Source organism: Sceloporus undulatus, chromosome 5 (genome assembly GCF_019175285.1).
Source record: "Sceloporus undulatus isolate JIND9_A2432 ecotype Alabama chromosome 5, SceUnd_v1.1, whole genome shotgun sequence".
Lineage (NCBI taxonomy): Eukaryota > Metazoa > Chordata > Lepidosauria > Squamata > Phrynosomatidae > Sceloporus > Sceloporus undulatus.
The window spans coordinates 188,287,442-188,315,111 of NC_056526.1; the positions used below are offsets into that span (position 1 = coordinate 188,287,442).

Sequence of the window (27,670 nt, forward strand, 5' to 3'; positions counted from 1 at the left end):
TAAAAGCCCAGAGGAGATCAGCGGCTTCTGATCATAATTTTATTAAGGCTTACATATTTATTTGATGGACAGGCAAAGAGCAGACCACTTTTCTGACTTAGATGCACAACAGAAATCAAGAGCAACAACAAATGTAGTGCATACATAACACACTGATGTGTGTTTGCTTTTTAAAGAAATACATGTTGTACAGCTAACGAAAACTGGCACCAACACTTTTTCGAACAATGCCCGACTCACTCCTCCCAGGTAGGTACTTGTGTTCAAAACAATCCCAGCGCCTGGTTAGCATTAGGAGTGGTTGGATCGTTTTCGTTCATTCTTTTCATGTGTTCTTTGGAGGAGAAAAAACTCCACACGGAGGATGCCAATGATGGACAGGTGCCACAGCAGATACCTTTTTTTATTCCTTTGCTTATAACCATAAAGCTCTCTTACTGAAGAGGCTGTATGGCAGATGGAACAGATACTCTCCCTTCCCTGCAAATGAGAAGCCATTTACGCTTGAGCTGTTCGAAAGGGGGCCAAAACACCCCCACAAAGATACCATAATGTGGTTACGCAGATGCTACTTTTGTATATAAATGAGCTTTTTGGAACAAAAAGGAAATAGAGAAGCATATGGCTTTATTATCCTTTGATCACTTTAGCTCTGGCACAATGTACAAGGCTACAGTGCCACCTATTCGCACAAAGGGGCAGCAAGTCTTCTTCAGAACCTCCTGAAGTTTTGGTCTGCAAGGTTTGTGTAGCCTCCTGTCCTTGCAGGACTTCATGTTGCCCCTCCTGCTTTTTCAAGCCAACCCAGCATGGTTCACATACTCTTTTGATCACCCAATTCCAGAGAGCGCATTGGAAAAAGGTGTTAGAAATGGACTCTCAAGATGTCATGCGTGGCGACCAACCTTTTACAATTCATACACAGTATTGATAAAGATTTCTGTTTCTCTGCCAGACATGAGCGACAGACCAAGTGGCCACAAGGCAGCTGATAAATAGGTTCTGTTTTGAAGTACAAAGAAAAGGTCCGAGAGCAGGAAGAGCATCCTTGGGCACTGGTGCTGCTCCGGTTGTGGTCTGCACAAAAACACACACAGGGAAGAAGGGAAGGGAAGAAAGTGAGTTTGCCATATCGACTTTTCATCAGCAATACCATTTTGATATAAAACTCTTTCCCACTTTAGATCCTCTCCCTGCAAAGGAAAGCTACTTACCTTTTTGGAAGAGTTGCAAAGCCTACACTTTTGAGAGAGCCATCAGGGCTCAGGTTCAAACTAAGAAAGGATGAGATGTTTCATGGAATAATTCTAAACTGTTTGGAAAGCTTTTTATAATTATTATCATTCAGCTAGCTTCACCTACCCAAACTCTGGGTTGAGGCAGGGTAGAAATAAATATATCTAGCCATCTCAAAGATATATGCCAAAAAATGTGTAGATTCTGAGAGACAGCATTCACATTTAGGACAATAAAACACACTGGAGGATCTTTCCTTTGAAGAACCCAAGAGACACCCCAAGACCACCCACTATTTAGGGCCTTCCTACTTTTAAAACAACTTTCAGAAATGTTCTTCAAAGCACTGCAAGGGGGCTTATTTTAGAGTCTAAAATAATTTAGACTATGTTGCCTGTGAACTCTACAGGGGCTAATAAGCTAAATGAGTGCTAAATGTATCTAGTACTGTATATAGGCCATTTTCCTTCAGCTTGGTATACTGAAGTGGTATCAGGAGAAACCAAAATGTCAAACAGAATTACTGTCAACAAGGCATATCCAAAGGTAGTCATCTTAGATGTACAGCAATGTACAATAACGTTCAAAACCCACAAAAGACAGATAACAGGCAGAAAATACATGCTTCTTCATCAGGTAAATGTGTTAAAAATCATACATGAGAAAGAAAAATATGATGATGTTAGAATCACATGTCTACATTTTGTCAAAATATTGTTGTTCTCAGTTAAGATGGCATGGAGGAATATCCATGTAAGCAGAGGCTATTCCTTTTGGCCAAGTGGGCTTTGGGAGACAAACAGTCTTATAAATTTTATGTCCTGGATTTTAATACGTTTTGTCTCCCAAAGCCCACACAGCCTAAAGAAATGGCCTCTGCCTACATGGATATTCTTCCATACCATCTTAATCAAGAGTAATCTCTTGACAAAATGTAGGTCATAAAAGTGTAGAGTTGGAAGAGACCACAAAGGCCATCCAGCCCAACCTCCTGCCATGACTCTGTCATATTTTTCTTTCTCCTATAAAACACCTTTGCTTGATGAAGAAGTCAGTGGAGCTCTGAAAGCTGGCATCATGTATCTTGTGCATTCTGGTTGGCCGAATAAAGCTGTTGTTTTGTGGATTTTGGATGCTATTGTACTTGTCTACAAGGCAGTACAGTATTTGTCTTTCAGCTTTGCCAAGAGTATGCAAGTGTGTGTTTACACCTGTTTAACAAGGCCACTGAATAGAAGCAGTTCAGTGCCACATCCTGAATGGCTTCTCACAGAAAAGGCCCCAAAACATAGATTATGTTACTGTATTCATTGTTGCACGATGCTTGGATGGTTATAGTCACAGGCTTCAAAGGGGTTTTTTTGTTTGCTTCCTTTGCTTTGTCAAACTCATAACAGAGGAATCAAAAGCCACTGGCCACAAATGTGAAATGGGTCCAGAAAGTGGACTAACAGGACAGCGGTGTGCAAACAGAAGGGAAAGACCACATCTGTCACACTTTGGATGTAAGCGTCCTGGATGTCCAGTAATGGAAAAGAAAGGTGTGAGCTAAATGGACCTCCTGCCTGAACCAGCGGCCTCCAAGGTCAACTCTCTGTATCTACAGATTCTGCATCCACGGATCCAGCTTTCCATGCCTTGAAAATATTGAAGAAATATTTCCAAAAGCAAACCTTGATTTTTCCATTTCTATACTGTATAAGGCACACCATTTTACTACACCACTGTATATAATGGGACTTGAGAACCATGGATTTTAGTATCCTTGAGAGGTCCTGGAACCAAACTCCAGCAGATACCAAGGGCTCCCTGTATGACACAGTGAGGCAAAACTGTATCCAGCTGTATTTGGAAAAGGAGGGGCAAGGGAATGAAGTAGACCTGTGGCTTGAAATGCTGCTCTGCAGCGGAGGACACTTCCCCCATCCTACTTCATGGCAGATATTAAGAGTGATTTAGAAAAATGCAATGTTAAGCAACATATTTTAAGATCTAGAAAACATATCTCGGGTAGCCATATTGGCCATACAGCAAATTACAATAACCTTCAAAATCCACATAACAGCGATACCTTTATTAGCCAGTCAAAATGGAAAAAATACATGATGCAAGCTCTTGAAGCTGCACTGTGGAGCTTCGAAAGCGTGCATCATGTATTTTGTGCATTCTGGATGGCCAATAAAGGTATTGCTGCTGTGTGGATTTTGGAAGTTATTAGTGAGCCCCAAACCAGCTACTTCAAAAGTAGCCCTTATTCTACTTTGAAACATTCAAGTTCCCAAAGAACCAAGTGGAAGGAGGAATAGTTCTCTTTCCCAAACAGCACCTTTAAGAAAGAGAATCCTAGCAATGGTCACACAGACCAACTAACACAGAACCTCTTTCCAGCCTCTTTCAGGAAGAGAGACTCTGGGATTGTTACTCATAGCAACTTTTCTTAAACAGTCTGCCTTTTTACCAAGTGTGCTGCTTGCGCTCCATGGGATGTCAGAACTGCCACTGCTGTGTGGTTGCTGCTGGCCTTTAGCCAAGGTGGCTGTGAACAATGGCATGTTGCTGAGTGCTGAGTTCAAAGCACTATCCAAACTTTCAGAAAGCCTCTGTTCATGAGAAACCAGATCTGCAAAGAGAAAGGTGGAAAAATATACCTAGGAATAGATATTCTGGCCATTCACAAAGGGCTCAAGCAACAAATCAACTCACAATTCAGCCTTTTGAGTGTGTTGTAATCGCACACAATTTCTTTGAAAAGAAACCAAAACCTACTCTCCATTCTGCCTGATGTGATCTTTGCATTTTGTGTAATTTGGCACTGAAGGCTTGTCCAAAACAATCTTGTTGTTAGTACACAAATGGATCTTGTAGCACCTTTGAAACAAAAGCTGAGCTTTTGTACAAAGAAACAGACTCAAGTCACACTACCAGCATCTTTCTTTCAGTTAATCTAAAAGCTGCTACAATGTTTCTTTGCATACTGGGACATGTCATCAGCCTTTTTATCTGATCAGATAGCCCATCGCTTGGGGCTAGTTGTCAGATGTAAATATTGTTCCTTGGTGCACGTAGCTAGCACATATCCCCGCACTTTGTGTACGTTCTGTGTTGCCCTCAGACCTTTCAGTCTGAGCAACTCCCACTTTCTGTGGTCTTCTCTTTGGACAGGTAATTATAACCCCCCCGCAAACCTCTAAAAACTTTGCTTTCCCATTTCCATTTGTGTTAGTTCTGTATGCTTTCTCTGTTTGAACTGCTATATTGTGTGTGTGACAGCACTCTGCATTTTTCTAAAACAAAACTAACAAAAAACCTCTCTTAATTCACCTGGGATCCCCCCAGGCCCACCACCTGTTATTTGGGTAACACTTCCAGTTGCCTGTTGATAGTGGGTCAACAAGACTGACCCTTGTCTTTCCTAACATGGGAAACTGGACTTCCCAACTGATCTTCCACTATGAGCATCCCCAACCACCAGATATGCTACTGAGATTATGGGAGATGTGGTCCAAAACATCTGGAGGGCACAATATCATAGAAGATTGAGCTAGCCATTCAAGAGATATTGCCTACAGTATTGTTCTGAAATGGTAACATCTAGTGATATTATTTTATAGAAGTTCTCAGCTTATTGATACCAGAACAAAAGTCAGATTCTGCATCACCAAGTGCAGATGTGGAGACTGAATACTCTTGGAAATATCAAACACTTGATGAAAACCAAGAGATGTAAGGCAGACAATAATGGTGGCCTAAAACCCACAAATGTGACAAGACCAGCAGGACAAGATCTATGCTCTACCAAAATGGAAAGCAGTTCTATGATATGGAGGTTGGACATGAATACTTCAAAACTATCTTGTCCAGGCAGTGACAGATGCATAAATATTCCTCCTGATCCACCCCACATGTACTCCATGAAGACTAATATGGTTCTGAAAAACCAATAACCTGACGATTGATTTAGGCATTTGAAAGAAACTACACTAGCAATCCAGGTGTTTGTGTGTGGGGTCTATGTGCCAGGATACAGGAGCCCAGGTACCTGTTGAGCAGTCCATCTGGGAGGAGTTCGTATCACACTCCATTTTCATTTTTTTAGCACAGGATTCCAAGGTTGAGGCGACTACCAAGTTTGCTGCGGAAAAACGTGAAGGTTCCACCTCGCGGTGGCTGGTCATCTTCTGTTCCACAAGGTCTATTTTCCTTTTAAGAGAAGACATGGCTATAGAAGAGGCCACTACCGTCCCCAAGGTCTGAGCTCTCCCAAGTAGGTTAGTGCCAGGGATGCTGTGCTGGAGAAGGAAGTGGTCTATTCTTGCCTTGAGAGAAGGGTGGGGAAGGGGCTGGGAGTGCTGGCTGAAGGCCACGCCAGTGAATGGGTCACTGGGCACTCGCCCCCATGAAGCCTCACTTCGGTTGCACTTCTCCAGGGTGCCTTGGTCAATCACTTTGCCAGAGGGCAGCAGCATGGGGAGAGTCATTACCTCCAGAGTGATTGGGTCCAGGAACTCCTCAGGGACATTCTGAATGGCATCTATCAGCTTTTGCTCCTGGCTATCTGAGTTGCCAAAGGGTACCAAGTCGCTCTCCATTGGCGATGGGGGGCTGGCAGTCTGCCCTCCAAAGCCTTGGGCCAATGACACTGAGGCCACCCGCAGTACATCACTGACCACTTCATGAGAACAGGATTTGGCTGGTTGGCCCCAAACCTCCACTTTCTTAAAACAAGGGAGACCTCCACCTGCTACATGGGTGATGCAAATTTTCAAGTGTGACACACTGCTCAGTGAGGTTGGGCCTTTATTCCACAAGTCCAGAGATGCTGAGCCAGAAAAAGAGAAAGGAGTGTCCATCTGATGATGAAAGGGAGGTCTTGGCTTGAAGCCTCGATGACTGAACGTCACTTTGCTTTGATTCTTCAGCACCGCTTTGCCCACCAGTGTGAAAACCTCTTTGTCCAATACAGGCTGACCAGCTGAGAACGGAGATTCTGGGTTGGCCCAAGAGGGTTTACTAGATGAGGTAGATGTGTAAATATCCAGCCCTGTGATGTTGTGACAGGCACCTGAGGAGACGTCTATGTTAATCCGGCAAATGTCTACATTGAAGGGGAAAGAAAAAGTCACATGGACAGGGGGCTTGATGAAATATTCACAACGAAAACCACGATTTCTCTTCGCAAGATCTTCTGAGATCAAATTCTCTACTTCATATCCGTCAGCAGAGATCTGGTAATAAATTTTTTTTAAAAAAAAGAGTCTGAAATTATTTTCAACTCTTTGATTGCAGTTATAATGAACAGGTATAAAGCAATTCAGTAACACGACAATTAGCAGGAAGACCCAGATACAATTAAAGCATTTAATGTTTCATGAGATTTCAAGAGGAGAGTGACAATGCTTGCTCAATATGCTCTCATTGAAATGTTTGAAAATTAAGCTTTTCATTTCAGTTGGACTTAATTTCCCCAGCTAAAATAAGAGTGAGTAAGAAGAAAACAAAAGGTCAAATTTTCTCAGCACATTTTTCCCAGCACTGTAATGCAACATGGGTAAGGAGGTGTACAAAGACAAAAGTGGGAACCATCAGAGGTGGCAAAGATCTGTGGCTGCCGTGATTTGGAGACATCACAGCTGCAAATCCACATGAAGGTTCCTTTTGTACCCTAAAGAGCAAAAGCAGCATCCAGGTGGACAGGGCAGGAAAGCTGTTGACTGAAAAACAAAAGAATAAGACTATTGGGGATGGGGTGGTGGTGGTCAAAATACAGGCCAAAAGAAGAATGCCAGTTCAGAAAACTACCCAGCTATTAAAATTTCATTCTCTCTGTAGTTATACTTCTGCCTTAGAGAACACAAGAGCCTCCTCCTTCTGGGAGTATTTGTCTTTATCTTTTGGTGCCATGCAAATGATCTCTTGGAGAACTTGTTGGGATGCTGCTCTGCAGGTGCCATTAGCCACATTTCTCAGAAAAGATATGCATGAGCAGCAGGGAGCTCTTATACATAACCATGGCTGATTTAGCTCTGCAATTAGCAGTTGAGTCAAAATGACCCATGATCCCTAAAGCAGTAACTCTTCTGACTAATGCTGCTGCTGCTCCTCTGCTTTTTTTATTATTTAAGTCCCAAACAAAATACCTTGTTGCAGTGGATTCTTGGTTTGAATTGTGGGAGGCAAACATTGATCACCATCTTTATGGTTCAAGGGGGAGATCACCTTCCGAATCTTCAATGTGATTCTAAAACAAAAACACACAAACACTGTTGTCACTTTCAAATCATAGTGGACAAATATTGAGAGAGGAAAACATGTGTCATAAAAAGAGTGGAGCTGGATCACAATGAAGCCCTTTACAGCCCACCACTGATTCCAAAGCGGCCAAGCAGATACTGTACTTCTGAAAACCCAACACTCTTCTGCTTGTTTTCTTCAGCAAATCATATCATCTATGATACTGGAGGGTAATCTATAAACATTATGATGGGAAACCATTAACAGATTGCTTTTGCCTGGAAGCTCAGCCCCGGGGTGCCAAGCATGCATATACTGCTTGTATTTCTAAGCAATGGTCAGGGATGTAAAGACCATTTGCAAAATTTCTAGTCCTCAATGAGAAAGGGAGCTTGGACACACTAAGATATTCCATTCAGAAAATAGCCACCTTCTGCAATATTTATTACACTTCAGAACTCTTTTTGGCAAAAAATTATTTGCACAAAAACTTGTACAATATACTGGGCTTTTAAATATAAGTATTTATATGCAGAAAGGAGGGTTTTTTCTCCCATGAAAAGCCTAGGTTTTTTGCATGGGAAAATGTACAAAAACTCTTGCAATCTTTCTCAGTGGTGATAAAACCGTTGGAAAAATTTTGTTATTGCATGTGAGAATGATGTAAGTGGAGTTTTGCTTCCGCAGCAATAAGATGATTATGGAGTGAAAGAATCCCTCCAAAGAAGCATTGCCATTTCAAGAGGTCAGAAACTCTTTATTGCATGTCAAGCCTACAACATCTAGCAGAACCTTTTATCTCCCTGAAATAACCAGAATCTTGCCATTCCTCCTGCATATTTTTTATTGGTGTGTTTCAGACTACCACCATAATGATATATAAGACCTTTTCTGCTTCAAGGGAGGGTGAAGATGGAAGGACTCACAGAAACATCTTCCACAAGCTAGCACTGTTTAAAAAAGAGCGGAGAAACCTACAAATATTTTGGAATACAATTCCCACAATCCCTTATCATTGAACCTGCTGGGTAGGGCTGATGGGAGTTAAGAGACCAAAACATTCTGGAGAACCAAAGATTCTCCACCCATTTATTATTATTAACCTTTATTTATAAAGTGCTGTAAATTTACACATCACCCGTACATACAATCTTTATAATTAGACGGTTCCCTGCCCTCACGCTTACAATCTAAAAAGACACAACACCAAAGGAGAAGGGAGTGGTGGTGGGGAAGGGGATCAGGTCCAGCAGTTTTTCTGTAACCTCCGAGGCCGGGACCAAGGGAGATGGACTGGAGGGAGGGCTCGGCTTCTTAATGGATAGTTAAAACAAGGCATCCTGGGGCAGAGAGGGGCTCACCCCTGGGAACGCTTCGCTAAACAATACAGTCTTTAACTCAATTTTAAAACTGGGTAGAGAAGTGATGAGGTGAGCACGTAGTGGAAGAAGGTTCCAGGAGTAAGGGGCAGCAAGTGAGAAGGGATGAATCGGGAGGGGGCAGTGGCAATCCTATGCTGGGACAGGAGACCTTGACTACCAGAGCGGAGGGTACAAGTAGGAATGTAAGGAGAAAGAAGTTCAGGTAAGGAAGGGCCAAGTCCATGGAGGGCTTTGAAAGTCAACAACAAAAGCTTGTACCGGATGCGGAAGGGGAGCCAATGAAGGGAGGATAAAAGAGGAGAAATATGGTCAAAGCGGTGAGTGGATGTGATAATACATGGAGCTGAATGCTGGTCAGAGATTAAAGGATGGAGGTGTGAGAGAGGAAGCCCTGTTAGAAGGTTACAATAATCTAGTTGCGAAACCATAGTCTTGGCAGTAGAGGCTGAGAGGAATGGATGGATCTTGGCAATATTGGGGAGAAAGAATCTACAGGCCTTGGCGGTGGCCTGGATCTGGGGAATAAACGACAGAGAAGAATAAAAAATGAAGCCAAGACCGCGGGCTTGATGAACCGGTTGAATAGAAGTGTCGTCGACAGAAACAGAAAAGGAATACTGAAGGGTGGGTTTAGGTGGAAAGACAAGAAGCTCAGTCTTAGACATGTTGAGCTTCAAGCGCCGAAGCCGCATCCACTGAGAGATGGCAGTCAGACAAGAAGAAACTTGCTGTTCAAGCCCCATCGAAAGGTCAGGGGTGGAGAGATACAGCTGAGTGTCATCGGCATACAGATGATAGGAGAAACCAAAAGAACTGATGGGTTTACCTAGGGTAAGTGTGTATAGAGAGAACAAAAGGGAACAAACCTCTTTTCATCTTGAGTCCCAGATGCAAGGGACTCAATGGCCAACTGTAATGAGAGTACACTTTTTCTATCAATTTATTTAATGCAAAATAAAGTATATCCAGCAGAACTAGGAGTCAAGGTTTTAGCAAACTTTGCCCCAAGCTGTGTCTGTATTGCAGAAATAATGCAGCTTCACACTGCTTTAATTGCCAGGGCTCAATGCTACGGAATCCTGGCATTTGGTAGTTTGTTGTGGCACCAGAGCTCCCTGACAAAGAATGCCAAATATCTCACAAAACTACAAATCCCAGAATTCCATAGCATTGAGCCAAAGCAGTTAAAGAAATGTCAAGCTGCATTATTTCTGCAGCACAGATGCAGTCCCAGTGAACCTTGCCTCTGTTGCAAGAAGCAATCTTGCAGATGCCGCTTTCTCCCTGCCTCGATCTTCCAAAGTACCTTCTTGCTTTCATTCTCTGCACATAAAGATGTAGGAATTTTTAGCTGATCAAGACCTTGTATGCAGCTGGCTTGTTAAATCAGCTGAAGTCCTTTTCCCTCTTTATTCTTAGCTAATGATTTACTTTGCTTTTAACTCTCTGAATTCTTACCTGAAATGCATCCAGGGGCTCTACCTCCTTTATCCACTACAACTCAGTCAGTCTTCTTTGTCCTTTAGGAGCTCTCTCTTTCAATGTAATCTCCCTCCTATTTGTCACCTCTTGCCCTATCCTAAAGTCAGCCCTACAACTCTCCTACCCACATTTGATCAGGATTTAATTTGATCTCAGCTCTTTGCCCTATCTGCTTCCAGATTTCTTAATATTTTCTAATTATTTTTTGCACTCAGATCCCATTCTTTTTTGAGAACAAAATAATCACTGTAAGACTCCTTTAACTGATCTCAAAACCTGAATATCTTCCTTGTTTCCAATCCTTTTCCCATAGTGGTCTGGAATGGCTATACAACATCATAGATTACTTTTATTTGTCACATACTATTTAGATTAGCACAGTGCTCATAGAATAATAGAATCGTAGAGTTGGAAGAGACCACAAGGGCCATCCAGTCCAAGATCCCTGGTTTTTCCCGATGGCCCTGACACTTCAGAAGACAGTGCTTTCAAGGTAACATGTGGGTATGTGTTTCAGCTGTAATTTGTGGTTGCCACCCATCCAGCATGTGCAGAAATGTTAGGGAAGTAAATGTGTTCAAAGTCCATGACGTCCAATACAGGCTGAGTCTCCCTTATTCAGAATTCCAAAATCTGAAATATACTCGTCCCTCCATGTTCACTGGGGTTAGGGGCACAGGACCTCCATGAATGTAGAAAAACCACAAATAACAAAAACACCTGAGAAAACACCTCTCTAGGAATCTCTAGGTCCTCCAATGCAACTCTGTGGTCACCACCTGCCAGACATTGATCATAAAATTGCACTAGAGGACCTATAAATGCCTTGTAGAGTGTTTTTTCTAGGAATCTCTAGGTACTTGAATGTGACTTTTGATTAAAGTTGATCATAGAATTGCGCTGGAGGGTCTAGGTATTCCTAGAGAGAACATATTAATAAAATTCGTAAATAATCAAATCCACAAAAGACAAAGCCCCAAATGTGGAGGGACGAGGTGTACTCCAAAATCCAAAATTGTCTACATGGCTGGTTCAGATAGTGACACTTTTGCTTTCTGATGGTTTGGCTTTTTCTTTTTCCAGGCAAAGCATTCTCTGAAGATGCCAGCCACAGATGCTGGCGAAACGTCAGGAAGAAACTTTCCTGAACATGGCCACATAGCCCGAAAAACCCATAAAAAACTATAGTTTTGTTACCATTCAGGATGGTAGAGCAAGATCAACAGATAAATGTAGAGCAAGATCAACAGATATATAGCAATTAATTCACAGTATGTTCCATTTCTAATACTGGGAACTCTATTTTTTCCACATGCTAACTGTCCTAAGAAGAAAGGTGGTTGAAGTACAAGAAAGAGTTACACAAACATATTATGTTCATGTGAACATTAAACAAAACTCCACCACGTCTTTCATATATTAGACTTTCTCTTGCATTTTATACCAATTTTAAAAGTATCTTATAAAACCTTATAATTTCTGTTTCATTCACATCTCCAGCTCCACCATTTTTATGCAGCTAACCCCTCTTTACTGATATAAAATGTAGGCTAATGCCACACTGCAGAAATAATGTAGTTTGACACTGCTTTAACTGCCATGGCTCAATGCTATGGAATGCTGGGATTTGTAGTTGCTGTGGTACCAGATCTCTCTGACAAAGGCTAAATAACTTGCAAAACTACAAATTCTAGAATTCCACAGAATTGAGCCAAAGTATTCAAACCACATTAATTCTGCAGTGTAGATGTAGCCCAAAGCTGAAAGACTGACTCAGGGTATGTAGGAAATAGGATTTAAATCCAGGTCTTGCCACAAGAGCAGACTGATATTATGAAAACTATTCCTTTCCGTGTGACCTTTCAAAATATGATACCTGCCCCTTTCACCAAGAAAAAATAAATACATAAAAGTACTATTAAAATAAATTATTTTATTTACAGAAGAGTCACTGTTAAATCAATTTATAAGAAGGGAACATGCTGGATGTGTGTATTATCCATTCAAAGAACACTGATAAATTGACTCTGCTGAGAGATCACAGCTATTTAGTAGCTTTGAAGAGTCAGTTCTACTCCAGTGGAAAGACGCCTGACTATGACCAACATGGTAGCTTTCCAGTAGTCTGACTCTACATGATATTTGGGTTTCCTCTCACACCAAAGAACCAAATAATTTATAATGCAAATAGCTCAGTTTTTCTGAACGGCTATGCCGGAGTAAAGGAAACCATTCCCAGAAAGGTATTTCTATCACAACATATCCAATTCGACTGAGTTGTCTCCGTTTCAAGCTGTGGAGCCCTAGTAGATGTTTTGATCCATAGCAATAGTGATTCCGATTTGACACCTGAACAGCTAGTTTCATGCCACCAGTTTGCTGTTTGCTAAGAGGAGCGTGTGGACCTTCACTAGACATCTTTGATTTGGTCAAAGCATTCAATATGTCACCAGTAAGTGGAACTCCATCAGTAAATGAAAAGTGATTCCAAGTGGAGAGAGACTGCTCCTGTGTTGTTTCTCTTTCCTCAATTTGCATTTCAATCTTGTTTTCAGTACCACTCATAAGGGAATGGCTTTGGACCTTCCCCTTTACAAGCTGAGTCATTAAATCATCTGTAAGTACCACTCCATTCTCTTTTAGTTCTAATTTTACTGTGGACGCAGCTTCTGAGTTAAATGGCAATGGTTTCTGGTTAGCGTCTAAATGAATCTCTAAATCAGTTGATCGTGTGTGAGGCAAGATCATATGGTGTTTGATATATTGGGGCCCTCCCAGCATATCCTGCAGTAGAGAGAAGGCTTCAGTAATGTCTACTTTCATACAGTTCTCCTTCTTGGCAAGGTCCCATAGCATCTCTGCCACCTCTTGGCGAAACTGCGGGGTAAGGCGATGGCCTTTGTAGTCAGGACATTCAATCTCCACTGTGCCATCAAGGGTGAAAAAGTCCTTTTGGAGTTCAAATTTACTCTTGCTACTTAGTTTGAGAAACCCAGGACTCAGTGCATAATCTATCAAGTCATAGGGGAACCGCTTTGCAAATGTCAGTGCTAACAAACAGGTGAGCAAATGCTCAGGGAATTTGTTAAATTCATTTAGTTTTGCGTGCATCTGTTCCTCGAGGCTGGCATAAAATTCCTCTGCGTTGGGTGGCTCATAGTTCAAGCATCCAAAAGACCATAATAATTTGGCAATGTCTTTGCTTCGGCAATAAGCAGCCCTAGGAGGCACAGAAGCCGCAACGGCATTCATAACCTTTTCATTAAGATAATGCAAAGCTGAACAGGCAAGTGTTATGTGCATTACACCTTGAATGCCTATAGTGGGTATCCGAGGTGGAACCACATTCCCAAGTTGCTTCAAAAAGTCCATATGGTCAACATGGGTGTAACGGAACATCTTAAGGACATTTACTAAGGCATAATTGCTGATGTCTGCCACACGAGCAGAGACTTTATCTCCAATTTTTCTCATAGTCTGCTCTGAAAGACCATTCTGAGACTTAAAAAACCCCAAGCAAATAGCACCCACTTCCTCCAGGTTGAGGGAGTCCAACTGCTTTAACACCAAGACGTCTAGTTTCTGCACTAACTCCTCAGGGGCTTTACGCCCTTCACCAATGATGTAAACCAGCTGGACCAGCTGGGGCAATGTGAGGTTCTTCCAGTGAAGGTTAACATAGCTCAGCACAATCTCTAAATACCGAGGGACAACTCGTCCCAAACATCGCCACAGATCAGCCACCAGCAACTGCTGATCCAGGTTCATGTTCCAGGCTCGACGGCAACACTCTGTTTCATACACATTAAGCATGGAGTGCATGGGTGGAATGGCTAGGCCGACAAAAGCCCTCAAAACCGCAATAAGCTCAGAAATATCAAATGCCTGGATGTTCTCAACTCCATAACGACAAAGCATAGCAAACCTGGCATTGGACATCATGCCCAAGCGCTGCTCCTCTGGCAAGCAGCTCAGCCTGAGGAAATAATCTGCAATAGTTCCAGGTTTCAGGCTGCTTTTCAAAACAGCAACTTTCTGCAGGATATGATTACACTCCTCCATGGAAAGGGGATCAGGGAGTTCATATCTGCTATAACACAGAGATCTGTATTCAGGCCTTTGTTTCTGGAATGTCCTGGGATCTTCTTTAGTATCATAATCCTCCACATTAGCAATTTGCTCATCATCTTTCACAGGGACCGATCTAGTTGGTTGCATTGATGAAGCTTGAGTGGAGAGGGCCTTATTGTTTTCCAAATCCAAGAGAGTATTCCTTGTGCTTGAAAGCCTCCGTGAGCAGGTAATGCTGTATGTATTTCGGACTTGTTTGGCACCAATTGTACTGTAATCACTCTCAAGTAGTCCATCCTCCAAACCTACAGAGGCATTCCCATGGTATACACATTTGGCCCCTGGGTATGCCAAGGGATTAAAAAATACCCTGTACTCTGGAGGCTTCCAAAGTCTGAGCTTAACAGGTGGTTTCGATTCCTTGTTTCTCTCTTTGGTACTCTGGCATTCTTCTGTTTTTCTGAGGAATATCTTCTTCCCCCAAGACCGAGTTGTAGTTGAAAATGCAGCTGCCCTGTAAGATGGTCCTGAAAATCTTCGGCACATTATCCCCGCAGTCATGGTCACAATTGTCAGGTGAGAATTGGTTCCAGGTACTGAAAAAAGGGCAGATGAAGAATGAGTGGCTTCCACCTGTCATTATGGGTTCTCTCTTTCTTTTCTAACATTATAGCAAAATATGTCCTGAAAGGCAATGTTCACCCAGCATTTCCAACAGCTGTGCCACAACAGATGCCCACTAGAAAGTTGACTAGCTCAACAGTCATATCTCCAGACACAATGGATGTTGCTCAGTTACTACATGACTAGAAACATGTTAGTGTTTGTCTACATACAATAATGCCTTTTAAATGACAGCATTAAGACAATAATGTCTTAAGCTACCATGAGTAACTAGGACTGGTGCAGAGCTTTCATGTACAGTTGATGAAAAAAGAGAAGCAGAATTCCACCCAATGATAAGGTAAGATAAGAATTTACTAAGGCCATTTAAACAAAGCATAGTGGTCAACTTTCTGAAAGGTCGTAATCACTCAGGATTAAGCGATGGTGGGACATATACCTACAATGAGTGGGGCTGGAAGTGATCACTGCTAAAGCCTAAAACTGATTAAAAGAAAACCCTCCCTCTACTTCTCTGTCTCTGCCCTTCATTTACAATCAAGGTTGGCTGGTTTAAACTAGGTTGGATTAATCTAAATGACCTAAAAAACACTCTTGGTTTTTTTAATTGATATTTTATAAAGTCTGGATATTATTATTATTATTATTATTATTATTATTATTATTATTATTTTCCAACTCTTATTGGAACAATGACTGAAATTAAACAGTTTATCGTTAACAATTTAATGGCAATTGTTAATGGTTAGACCAGTATCCAGTGTCAGTTGCATGCACTGCGTTTTTTTTAATGACTTTATAGTGCAACAAATCCTCCAATTAACATACGTTCAGGCAAAACAACTTGCTTTAAAACAACACTTTTAAAAGAACAATTATCATTGTAAGCTAGTGGCCATAACATCAGAACTGCATTTTGCTTCGTAATTTTCTGATTTAGTTCTATACTGGTGTATTACAACAGTGCTAATGCAATGGTTCCGTTTGGATATCAGCCTGCTGAGGATCTACAGGTGGCCATGGGCCTCTTCTCCATGACACCATTTGTTGGTTTCCCAGCTTCTGAACAGGTTTCCCATTTTAAAAAATTGAAATGCCTCTCTTGAGGCTTAACTAAAACTAGAAAGAGCTTTAAGAAAAAGCAAGCCAGCAAAAGGGCTCAAGCTCGACTCAGGCTTGCATCCTTCCGAGGAGGTGGCTAAAATGAGTACCCAGATTGTTGGGAGCAAATTAGCTTACAGTTGTAAACTGCTTAGACACTGCTTAGGCGGTATGACGCGGTATATAAATGAAGCTTGTTTGTTTGTTTGTTTGATCCGGTTCCACTCTTGTGCTCTGGGCTTCTTCCATCACTGGAAGACAGTTCCTCAAAATGTCTCTAAAATTAAATTAGGTCTACAGCATAGAAAGTTATTCCCCACCCTTGCTCTAAACTAAGGATGTCAAGAATGTTCATGAAATTCCCCATTTTCTGGAAGGTAGAGTATCTTAACAAGATGAGCCATCTTGTTCAGATATCAACAAACCCTGCAAGATTTCTCATGTTCTGCACAAGAACAAGACCTTTTCCCCTCATCAATGTTTCCACGATTTTCACAAAATGTTTCTACACAAAACTGTTCTCTTGTCCTTCTATAAAGTAAAGCACACATAATGCTCAAGCACAGAATGACAGGCATATTGATCCAAAAGATGCAACCAATTCAACCAAAGCTTCTGGTTTTAAGAAATCCATGCAACAAGCAGCTACTGTAGTCCAGTTTATGCAAATGGAGCCATTTCTGCAAAAACAGTCCCCACAAATATTACAACGCTATCAGGGTAAGTATAAAGAGCATTGTGTGTGTTCTCAACCCACTTGTTGACCTTTTGGCAACCTCATGCATTTCACATGGTTTTCCCAGGCAAGGATTACTCAGGCTGCATCTACACTGCAGAATTAATGCAGTTTAATACCACTTTAACTGCCATGGTTCAATGCTATGGAATTCTGGGATTCTTAGCTTTTGGAGATATTTAGCCTTTTCTGTCAGACAGCTTTGGTGCCACAACAAACTACAAATCTCAGGATTCCACAGAATGGAGCCATGACAGTTAAAACAGTGTCAAGCTGTATTATTTCTGCAATGTGGGAGCTTCAAAGGTGGTTTGCCATTGCCCTCCTCTGAAATACAGCCTAGTACCTAGTATTCCCTGGTGCTCTCTCTTCCAAGTACTAACCAGGCCTATTTCTGCTTAGCTTCTAAGATTAGGTGGGATCTGGTGCTCTGAAAACTGAAAGAATATACATTTCAGTCTTTTTAGATGAGGAGATTAAAATCTGCTGTATTAAGCAATGATTTCCAGCCTCCCTCTAAAATCCATGGGAAAATGTGCTGCAGAATCATTTAAAGTGTCTATGTTGCACCATCTTTAACAAAAATCTAGAATGGAGTACAAATAAAACCCAAGTAGATTTTAAAAAACAGTAAAAAATTGGACTAGGTCAGTAGTTCTCAAATGGTGCTCAAGATGGACAGGACACTTGGAGATTCTGATCCCCCCTTGTCCTCTTCCCAAACTATTTAACGTGTAAAAATTTAAATGTGAGTGAGTTAAATATGAATTTACTTAAATAAAACTGTTCTAATTTGAACAATGTTATTTCCTTATAAAATGTTAAAATATGAATATACATTAATGTGCAAATGAAAATATGCACACTAAATATTTTTATTCATATAGTTGTCCTTCCACATTTGACTTCTGCAGATCTGATTATTTGCGGCTTTGATTAATACTGTATGTTCTTTCTAGCAATCTCTTGCTCCTCCAGCACAACTTTTCTAGAAGTTGACCATAGAGTTGTGCTGGAGAACCTAGAATATTCCAGAGAAAACCCTTCTCTAGGCATCTGTAGGTCCTCCAGCATGATTCTATGATCAACTTCTAGCAGATGTTGGCCAGAGAATTGTCTTAGGTAAAAAGAACTGCGGGTTTTTTGTAGGTTTTCCACATTCATGGGGGTCATTCACTGCAACCCCAACAAATGTGGAGGGACCACTGTTCTACGTCAAAGAGGGCGACGTCCACATGTAGATGTAAAGGAGGCCCCCAAGGATATAAAGTTTGTGTACCACAGGACTAGGTATTAATAGAAGACAAGTCTTCATTTTATAGATCAATTTTCAACACACATCATCATAACAAGGCCAGTGGCAGTAGAATTACAAGACCATTGCCCTTCCTTCTCACCAACATATATTCCCTTTTACAGTTTGCTCTGAACATAGCTTTGGGTGTTGTCTCCATGAGCTATTATGAAAACTAACCAGAAATGCCTCCCAGCCACAATTTCAAACTACTACTTTGAGAGGATTTTCTAACCACTGGTTTGATGGATGCCTGATTTACTGCAAAATTCACATTGTAAACGCCCAACATTGCTCCAGATCTTTGGGGAAGATCTGGAGCAAAAGGTGAGGTTTTTAAAATCTGTATTAATGCTGGTATTAGGCAGATTTGGTGCTGAACTGGCCATACGTCATCCAGTTTGCACTAGAATTGGGGAGTGGACCCTGCATCATCTGATCTGACCACTGTGAAGAGGGAGGGAGATACTATTTGCTCCATGAGGACATCGCTTCATAGACACAATTATTCCTGAAAATATTCCTGCAATATAATGTCTTTTTCTAATGGTAAGAAACATAGCAGACAACAGCACTTTTGCTCCATGTTCCCTCCAGTCCTACTTTTTAAAGATCAAACCATTATTGCAACATACAGTCATTAGTTTTGCTTCAATATGGAGTCTCATGCATTTGACACCTGCTCTTTCAAATGCATACTCCAAGGTCAACATCTATGGCTGTTGCTCCACACTATCAGCTCCACATTAAAAGAAAAACACACATTTAACTCCAAAATTAGTTTGATTCTTCAGTGTTTACATATAGCTTTTGGCTATTTAAATGTGGTTCTATCTATATGTGGTATATTAACCATATATGGTCCTGCTCTCTAAAGCACTCTTAGCACAGCACTGAAATACATACAAGGGTAGATTTCTATCACTTTACTTTAACTCCCCATAACAAAGAGGCAATGATGTACTCCTGTTTGCAAACCACATTGTGTTTGTTTTTGTTGCATGCCTTCAAATTGTTTCCAACTCATGGTGACCCTATGGCAAATCAATGACGGGATTTGGTTGTCAAGATTTGTTCGCGGGGGGGAGGGGCTTTGCTTTCCTCTGAGGCTGAGGGAGGGTGACTTGCCCAAGATCACCCAGTGGGGTTTCATGGCTGAGCAGGGATTTGAACTCTGGTCTCCAGGGTCCTAGTCTAGCATTCAATCCACTACATCACACTGGCTCTGTGCAAACCACAAACACAGTTATATATAATGTCATTATTTCTTATTTCTATTTCATCTCTCTTCCAAAGAATATTGGCTTTCCATTGTTATCGCACAACTACCTTGAAGGACACTTTAGGCAAAGAAATTCACCCTACTGGCCATTCTATGTTGTGTTAGGTGGATGGCTAACCTCCCCTGTCATGATCAGCATCTCACCCCTCTACATATGCTGGGGCTGAACATCTGCAGTAGAGTTATAAATTGTGCAGGGATCCTCATGAATAAAGCCACCTGCAATGCAGAAATTCAACCCCACTGAATGGAAGCTTACTCGGGGTATAGGACTAATTAATGCATCTGTACTTTCTCCTCATGACTGGGAATGCCTGAATAGGTCCATAATGCCTAACTCTAAGTCACTTCATCATGAAGTTCAAAGTTCCTCATTAGGGGTTTGAACCCAGGTCCCTCCAATCAAAGACTGGCACACTGCCCATGTCCTATTTGATATTTTCTGCATATTAAATGCAGCCCATAGCTCCCCATAAGAAATGACAATGATGTTCAGAAGTCAATGCCACCTCAGTTCTATGGGATTACATTTTCTAAGAGCTTTCCTATCCCTGACAGCAGAGATTTTGCCATAGGGTTCACAAAAAGAACTCAAGGGAGACTAGCCTCCTCCTCTCTGCTCTGTTAGGGAAAATACTTTTAATTTAGGCATGCTTTCCTTGTTGCTGTCAAAAGGATCTTTGTATTTCCCCTTTTTATTCTTGCAGGGCTTGGTTTTAAGTAAGACTGCTTATTTAACATTTTTGTATAATTCAATGATATAACTGACTGATGTCCAGCTGTATCTTGTTTTAAGTCACGTTGTAAACTGCTCTGGGTCTTGCACTAGGAGAAAGGTGGGATATAAAACATAAAAATGAAGTGGAACGCTTGCATTTCCCTCATCCCCCATCCCCATTTTATCCTCACAACAACCCAGAAGGAGGTAAGACTCACACGTGCCCCCAGCCCAAGTCGGGCACTCAGATTTGCTAACACAGTACTTAAAACACAGCAGCAAGAAATATCCCTACCATTGTTGAACAGCAGAGCTGGCCTGTGAAAATAGTATGTGTTCTACTTAATACAAACAAGCAACCAAGGAGGCGCCTCACAGCCAACGCGTCAGCATTTTGAGACCTCCCCATCTGCCATGCTCTCCCTGTAAGGAGACAGAGGTGTATGACCAGACCACCTCCTCAATCCTGCTGCCTTCGCCAGCCCAGAGCTGCACCAAGGAAGCGAAGATCTCAGTGGCATCCTCCAACCACTTCCTGGCCAGCGTCCTTCCTTCCTGCATGCGGAAACCCCTACTCTCGAGGAATGTGAAGTGGTGATCTGCCAGCTGTGGAACATCAACCACATGCATATGCAAGAGCTGATGTATTTGAGATCCTGTTTGGAAAACATCCACAGGACCAGGAGAATCCCTAAAGATTACATGCTGGCTGGACACAGTGGGAACTTACAAACCACTCAGTTACCCCTGCTGAAGAACTCTCCTAAGCAATAGAGGATGCTGAATCCACTGCTGGTGGCGGAGAGATCCATCATGCTGGCCTGAAGCAGACGCTGGGCAACACCTTTGCCGAGTGGCAGAAGTGAGCGCAAGCTATCCAGCGCAAGAGGCTCAAGCAGATGGTTATTAGACCCCCCCCCCCGAATCCCACCCTCAGTTTCAGAGAGGGTCTGGTCCACAGCCATTGGAGGTCTCGCCTCCCCACCTCTCAAATGAAGGTGGCTTCCCCCCTTATTCCCTCTCCCTTTTTTGTCCTAGGTTTCACGCTTACCTCTTTTGTTTAATGTTAAAAAGAAAGAACACTCTCCCCCCCAAAAAAAACCAAGAAACAACTTCTCCTTCTTCCTGGGATTGGCATGCCATAATCTCAACAAGAAAGTGCTGGCATGAATAAAGGGGAGGAAGACGACAGGCTGTGCTCACCAAAATGCCTGCAGGGCTGGTCTCAAATGGACTCAAGAGGCGTTGGTTGGATCAATATGGTTGGCATCCAGTTCAAGAGAAGATAGACTGGAAATCTGAATGAATGACTTCAGGATACAGGAAGTTTAGGCCCTATCAGGTCCATATAATAGTGTCTCTTCTGGCTGGCAGCAACTCTGCCAGATTTCAGATAGTAGAGTTTCCCCATTACTTCTGTTTGATCCATTTTTTAATTATAGATGCTATAGACTAAAACTTAAGACCTTTGGTGTGCAAATCATGTGTTCTACCACTGATTAGGATATCCCTCCACAACGCCAAAAATCCCAGACAGATTTTTCTATCTGCCCCAAATTCTTTTTTAAATGCTTGTTTTGCTTTATTTTACAGAATGCAACTGCTGACAGTTGCATGAAAATGAATGAAGCAGAGCAAAGGAGCTCCTCCATCCTCTCCCTTCACTCTGCCTTCCCAATGAAAATAAGCTCTTACATTGTTTTCAGTCCTGGAAGGGAATAAGCTTTTTTCCTGCTGCTCCAGAGAACAGGACCTGAAACAATGGATGCAAACTACAGGAAAAGAGATTCCACCTCAACATTAGGAGGAACTTCCTGACAGTAAGGGCTGTTCGACAGTGGAACACACTCCCTCAATGGAGTGTAGTGGAGTCTCCTTCCCTGGAGGTCTTTAAATAGAGGCTGGATCTGTTGGGCATGCTTTGATTGAGAGTCCCTGCATGGCAGGGGATTGGACTGGATGGCCTTGTGGTCTCTTCCAACTCTACGATTCTATGATTCTATGAAGCAGAATAAACAAACAAACAAAAAGAGTGCAAAGAGAATTATAGAATTACACACAATGAAGAGTGCTACCTTTAGAAATGGCTTTTAGACAAAAAGAAAGGAGGCTCTTACTGCCACCTAGTGCTGATTAAGGTCCAAAACACACTGCAGAAATAATCCACTTCAAGGATTAACTGGATTTAACTGCCCTGGCTCAATGCTAGGGAATTCTGGGAACTGTAATTTTGCAAGACATTTAGCATTCTCTGTCAGAGAGCTCTGGTGCCACAATAAACTACAATTCCCAGATTGCCTACTGCCAAGCCAAGGAAGTTATTGTGGTCTCAAACTGGATTATTTCTGCAGTGCGTTTTGGACTTCAGTGGAACCACCATTGAGTGTGAAAACAGGTTCATATGTAAGGTTTTTTTTTGGGGAGGGAACTAATTTTCAACTGATCGCACTGTGGGCAATAGTAGAACATGTCAGTAAGCTAAGTCTGTTGAAATAAGTGGTTGTGTAGAAAAAAAGATAACGCGAGTAGAGAGGCTACAACTGTTAATTTGTAAAGGAAAAGCAGAGGAGGGAAATTAGCATTTTCATTGTCCACTAAATGCAGTCACACATTATCATCTAGATAAGGTCAATCATACCACAGAGGTGAGTTAAAAGAAAAAGAGTAAATAATTTTGATGAAAGGGGCACCTTGAGAAACACATAAAGAATGTCTCACCCACACAAAGTAGATTATCAGCAAACCATTTGCTACAACCATTACACTGTTTCTATGTGTGTTGTGTCAGCAGGTTGACAAGCAAGGTGGAAAGGAAGCTGGATTTGGCTCTTGGGCCTCCAGAGTTGCTCACCTATATTGGGAACAAACATTATTTTACGCTTAAAACACACATACAGGCATTCACACACAGTTCGTCTTCAAACAGCATCAGTTCACAAACATATTGGCAAGGGAAGACAAGTTAGTACTGTAATTCACTGTGCATGGTGAAAATATAAAGGGAGGGGGCAGTGAATACATCCTTCGCCCACTCTTTTAACTTTATTAATGTATCTATGCTCTTCAAAGAAACTGGATGAATCGCTCCCAGGGGCTTTCTCTCCTCTAGACAGCTACAAGTCTGCATCAGCAGCAGTAAATAACATTAAGATTCAACAAGGCCATTCTATTCACAATCAATTTGGTTGTATAATATACACTTCCTTAGGTTTTTTTAACTGAGTCACACTGCAGAACTGCATACATAGAGAGATCCCATGAACAATTTTCCCAGTGTTCACACTTGCTTTTAAAGCAACACTTGCCATCTCATGAAGGATACAGTGCCCTCAAGCTCTGTCATCTACCATATCATAACAATTCATGTCCATAAGCTGTTGCAGACGGGACTTCTTCCCAATGCCATTATGGATTTTCTTGTTAATCTGCAGCCCCACACCTTCTCCATTGAAACCAGGGGAGAACAAAGTGTGATTCTCCAGGTTGTTGGATTACAAGTCCCAGCGTTCTTCAAAACCAGAGCTGAAATCCACCAAGATCTGGAAGACCGCAATTTGTCCCCTTCTGAGTTAAGCTCTTGCATTTGGATACAGACATTCTCATACTATACCTCTCTATATATGAATGAGTGACTGCTTGGCCACTTTATACTGAGCTGAGCCAATGTTCCATCTAGCTTTTCAGATTTTCAAGGATGCCAAGAGCTGAATCTGGAATCTTCATTGTGCAAAGCAGATACTCTTCCACTGCACTACAGCACTAAGGAGGAGAGCGGGGAGAATCAGCAGAAGAATATGAACACAGATCTTGCTACTTCATACAGGCTGAATGCCTGTGCTAATTCCCCAGGTTATATAAAACAGAAAGCTGGCACAAATCTCTGCATATGTACATACGTTCAAATGCAATGCACGTGACAATATGGGCACATTCGATCACCCAGTTTTTCCAAACAATACTTGAATAACAAAAGTGTTAACAGCAATAAGGCATTTCTTTAACTTTATGCATCCCTCCTTCAGTAGATCATAAATGTTAAGATAGCATCATGCCTTATTTTATGCAAACCTAGATAGTGTCTATATTTTATTTTATGTGAATGTAAAGGCAGAAATTGTCCTAAATTTATCACAGTATTTTAGCTCTCTATAAATGCTATTATTGCTAGTTTATCATCATAATGGAGGAAAGACATACAGACAGTACCCTGAACCATATGGAAAGGGTTAGCTATACTTCTACACCACGTGAAGGAAATCTATAGAAGTCTGGTGTATATGTCTGTGTGGAAGAGAAGGAAACACACTCTTCGATGTTGCCTAACAGATGTGGCACTCCGAAAGGGAAACCATTTATCACAGAATATAGTTCATTCCTCCCTGGGTGAAACCTGTGCCACCTGAAAGCACATGCACATGGCAACAGGGCACATGAATACACACTACTAGCATCTCTTTTTAAAATTCTCCCAGGCAACAGAACTAGGAAAGGCTCTTTCCTATTTCAGAATTAGAAGACTGCTACCAGTCAGAGCAGACAATGTCAGGGTAGATAAAAAGGGCAGATACATATGCAACGACTAGGAAAGCCAATGCGATTCTAGGCTGCGTCGATAGGAGTACAGTGTCTAGATCGAGAGATGTAATAGTACCACTCTATTTTGATTTGGTCAGGCCTCGCTGCAGGAATACTGCGTCCAGTTCTGGGCACCACAATTCAAGAGGGATGTTGAGAATTTGGAGCATGTCCAGAGGAAGCCAACCAAAATGGTGAAGATTCTGGAAACTATGCCCTATGAGGAGAGACTTAGGGAATTGGGTATATTTAGCCTTGAGAAGAGATGGTTAAGAGGTAATATGATAGCCTTGTTTTAATATATGAAGGTATGTCATATTGAAATTCAGCAATGTTTAAATATTTGAAGGGATGTCATGTATGGATGTGAGAGCTGGATAATTAAGAAAGAAGATAGGAAGAAAATCAATTCATTTGAGATGTGGTGCTGAAGAAGAGAGGATCCCATGGACAGCCAAAGGACAAACCAATGAGTCCTAGAGCAGATCAAGCTGGACACCTCCCTGGAAGTCAAGAGGACCAAACTGAGGCTGCTGTACTTCAGACACATCATGAGAAGGACGGACTCACTGGAAAAGAAAATAATGCTGGGAAGGGTGGAGAGACGTAGGAAAAGAAGAAGGCCACAAGCCAGATAGATGGACTCTATGAAGGAGGTCACGGGTTTTATGGGGTTGCAGGAATTAAGCTGAGCAGTAGAGGACAGGGGTCTTGGAGATGTCTCATCTAGAGGGTCACCATGAGTCGAGATTGACTCGAATGCAGTTAACAAGAAAACATATTAAAGCATGAGTCAGCAGTGTGATGCAGTGAATAAAAAAGCAAGTATGATCCTTGGCTGCATCAATAGGAGTATAGTGTCTAGATTGAGGGAATAGGCCACTTTATTCTGCTTTGGTCAGGCCCCATCTGAAATACTGTGTCCAGTTCTGGGCACAATTCAAAAAGGGTCCAGAAGAGGGCAACCAAAATGGGAGTTCTGGAGAGACAGTGATGCAGGGCAGCCATTTCCGTGCCATGCTCCCTGGATGCTGACATCAACCACCAATGCCATCTAATTTCTATTTGGTAGCAGTCTTCTAATTCTGAAATAGAAACTGGGTGGGTGATGTCAGCATCCAGGGCTCATTGGGCCAACTTTGGACATGGGTGTGTGTGTATGTGTGTGCTTTGTTCTCTAGGGAAAGGCAGCAACCTGGATGCAGCCTAGGACTGCACTGGCTTTCTTAGCTGTCATATCATGCTCCTGGCTCCTCTATTCCCTCACCCCACCCTTCCCTAGAGAACAAAGCACCCACCCTCCTGTATGCCAAGGCCCAAGAGCCACCTAAGCCTCCCCTTACAGGACATGGTGGTTTCCAGACCCTTCACCATTTTAGTCACCCTCCTTTGGACACATGGCTCCAGTTTCTCAATGTCCTTTTTGAATTGTGCTGCCCAGAACTGGAGACAATATTCCACGTGGGGCCTGACCAAGGCAGAATAGAGTGGCTTTATTGCTTCCCTCCATCTAGATACTACATTCCTACTGAGGCAGCTTGGGATCGCATTGAGGGCCAATGGTACTTATTTACTTACTTACTAATTTAACCTGCTTTTCTCCCAATGTGGAGGCAGTGTGCATAGCATCGATTAACACAAAAATACAGCTAAAAAGAGAATTAAAAACAGTTTAATAAAATTAAATATGGCAGCATGGCGTAGTGGTTTGAGCGCTGGAATTGGATTCTGGAGACCAGGGTCTAAATCTCTGCTCAGCCATACAGAAACCCATTGGGTGGCTTTAGGCAAGTCCCACTCTCTCAGCCTCAGAGGAAGGCAATGGCAAAAACCCCTCTGAGCTAGAAATCTCTCTAATAGCTTTGCCTTAGGGTTGCCATAAGTTGGAAAGGACTTGAAAGCACACAGCAACAACAGCACAAGGACTGCACTGGTGAAGCTGAAGGCTATCATGGCCACCACAGTTTTCTGTGGGTTTTGGGGGGGGGGGCTATGTGACCATGTTCTAGAAGAGTTTATTTTGCACATTTTGCTGACATCTGTGGCTGGCATCTTCAGAGAATGTTGCCATGGAAGTGAGCGGGGATATACACACACACACACACACACACCACTCTCTTCCATGCAAGCGTTCTCTGAAGATGCTGCCACAGATGATGGCGAAACATCAGGAATAAGCTCTTCTAGAACATGGCCACATAGCGCCCCCCCCCAAAAAAAACCAACTATGGATCGCATTGGCTTTGTCTGCTGCTGCATCACACTCCTGGCTCTTCTATTCTCTTCTACTGCCACACCTCAAAAGGGGCTGCTGGCTTTCCCTAGAGAACAAAGCCCCCCCAGGGATCAGTGACGTCATCACGCAGGGGCGTGGCCAAGAACTGACCACTTCGCGTCATTCTCTCTCAGGGATGACCCGCTCCCTCCATGCCTGGGGGGCTGCTATGACGTAGAACCCGGGGGCGGGGCTAAGGCAAGCTGGTTGTGACGTAGAACAAAGGGGAGGAGCCTCGCACATCACCCCCATTTCTTCATCCTCCCCAAAGGAATGCGTCACTCCTTCGCTTTCTGTGAGGACTTCCTTCTCAGGCAAGGCTGCCTCCATCCGTCCTTCATTCCGTCCTTCCCCTCACTCACCGGGAACGTTCCTGTTCCTCCTTCCGCCGCTTCTCTTTTTCTTCTCCAGCTCTGTAAGCAACCCCCGGCAAACCGCTTCTATTTCCTCCCTCACGGGCTGCTTCCGGTGACATGGTCCCGCCCCTTGGCGTCATTTCCGTGAGGGAGCTACGGTGGCCGCCTGAGGTCAAAAAGGATCTCTTTCCGAGGGATAGAGAGAAAGAGTGGGAGGAGGGATGCGCTGTTGAAGGGACCCTGTGGAGGGAGGGAAAGGAGAGGAGAAGCGGCCAGCCTTGGCTGCGTGTGCGCATGCTCAGAGAAA

The 27,670-nt window shown here is 42.5% G+C and overlaps 2 protein-coding genes across 6 annotated transcripts; both read right to left on the reverse strand.

Annotated features, from left to right (window-relative positions):
* UBOX5 (U-box domain containing 5) lies at window positions 1-27,491 on the reverse strand. 3 transcript variants are annotated; one of them, XM_042468834.1, is made up of 5 exons: window positions 27,370-27,491; window positions 7,374-7,474; window positions 5,276-6,461; window positions 3,695-3,856; window positions 1-1,077 (listed from the first exon to the last, which is right to left on the reverse strand). In XM_042468834.1, exons 2-5 carry the CDS (start codon window positions 7,425-7,427, stop codon window positions 866-868), a joined length of 1,614 nt encoding a protein of 537 aa, XP_042324768.1. In that variant the 5' UTR covers window positions 7,428-7,474; window positions 27,370-27,491; the 3' UTR covers window positions 1-865. The 3 variants fall into 3 exon arrangements, with proteins under 3 accessions (XP_042324768.1, XP_042324769.1, XP_042324770.1); XM_042468835.1 differs by lacking the exon at window positions 27,370-27,491 and adding an exon at window positions 23,768-23,903; XM_042468836.1 differs by lacking the exon at window positions 27,370-27,491 and adding an exon at window positions 22,876-22,992.
* FASTKD5 (FAST kinase domains 5) lies at window positions 12,058-27,480 on the reverse strand. 3 transcript variants are annotated; one of them, XM_042468830.1, is made up of 2 exons: window positions 27,370-27,480; window positions 12,058-14,998 (listed from the first exon to the last, which is right to left on the reverse strand). In XM_042468830.1, exon 2 carries the CDS (start codon window positions 14,961-14,963, stop codon window positions 12,486-12,488), a length of 2,478 nt encoding a protein of 825 aa, XP_042324764.1. In that variant the 5' UTR covers window positions 14,964-14,998; window positions 27,370-27,480; the 3' UTR covers window positions 12,058-12,485. The 3 variants fall into 3 exon arrangements, with proteins under 3 accessions (XP_042324764.1, XP_042324767.1, XP_042324765.1); XM_042468833.1 differs by lacking the exon at window positions 27,370-27,480 and adding an exon at window positions 23,768-23,899; XM_042468831.1 differs by lacking the exon at window positions 27,370-27,480 and adding an exon at window positions 22,876-22,982.
* Window positions 27,492-27,670: the final 179 nt, after the last annotated feature.

Coding starts and splice junctions, on each gene's coding strand:
- FASTKD5 (XM_042468830.1), bottom strand. CDS start 14,963: ATGACTGCGGGGATAATGTGCCGAAGATTTTCAGGACCATCTTACAGG.
- UBOX5 (XM_042468834.1), bottom strand. CDS start 7,427: ATGGTGATCAATGTTTGCCTCCCACAATTCAAACCAAGAATCCACTGC. Junction 6,462..7,373: donor CAAGAATCCACTGCAACAAG/GTATTTTGTTTG, acceptor ATTTATTACCAG/ATCTCTGCTGACGGATATGA. Junction 1,078..3,694: donor GAGCGCAAGCAGCACACTTG/GTAAAAAGGCAG, acceptor GTTTTTGTGCAG/ACCACAACCGGAGCAGCACC.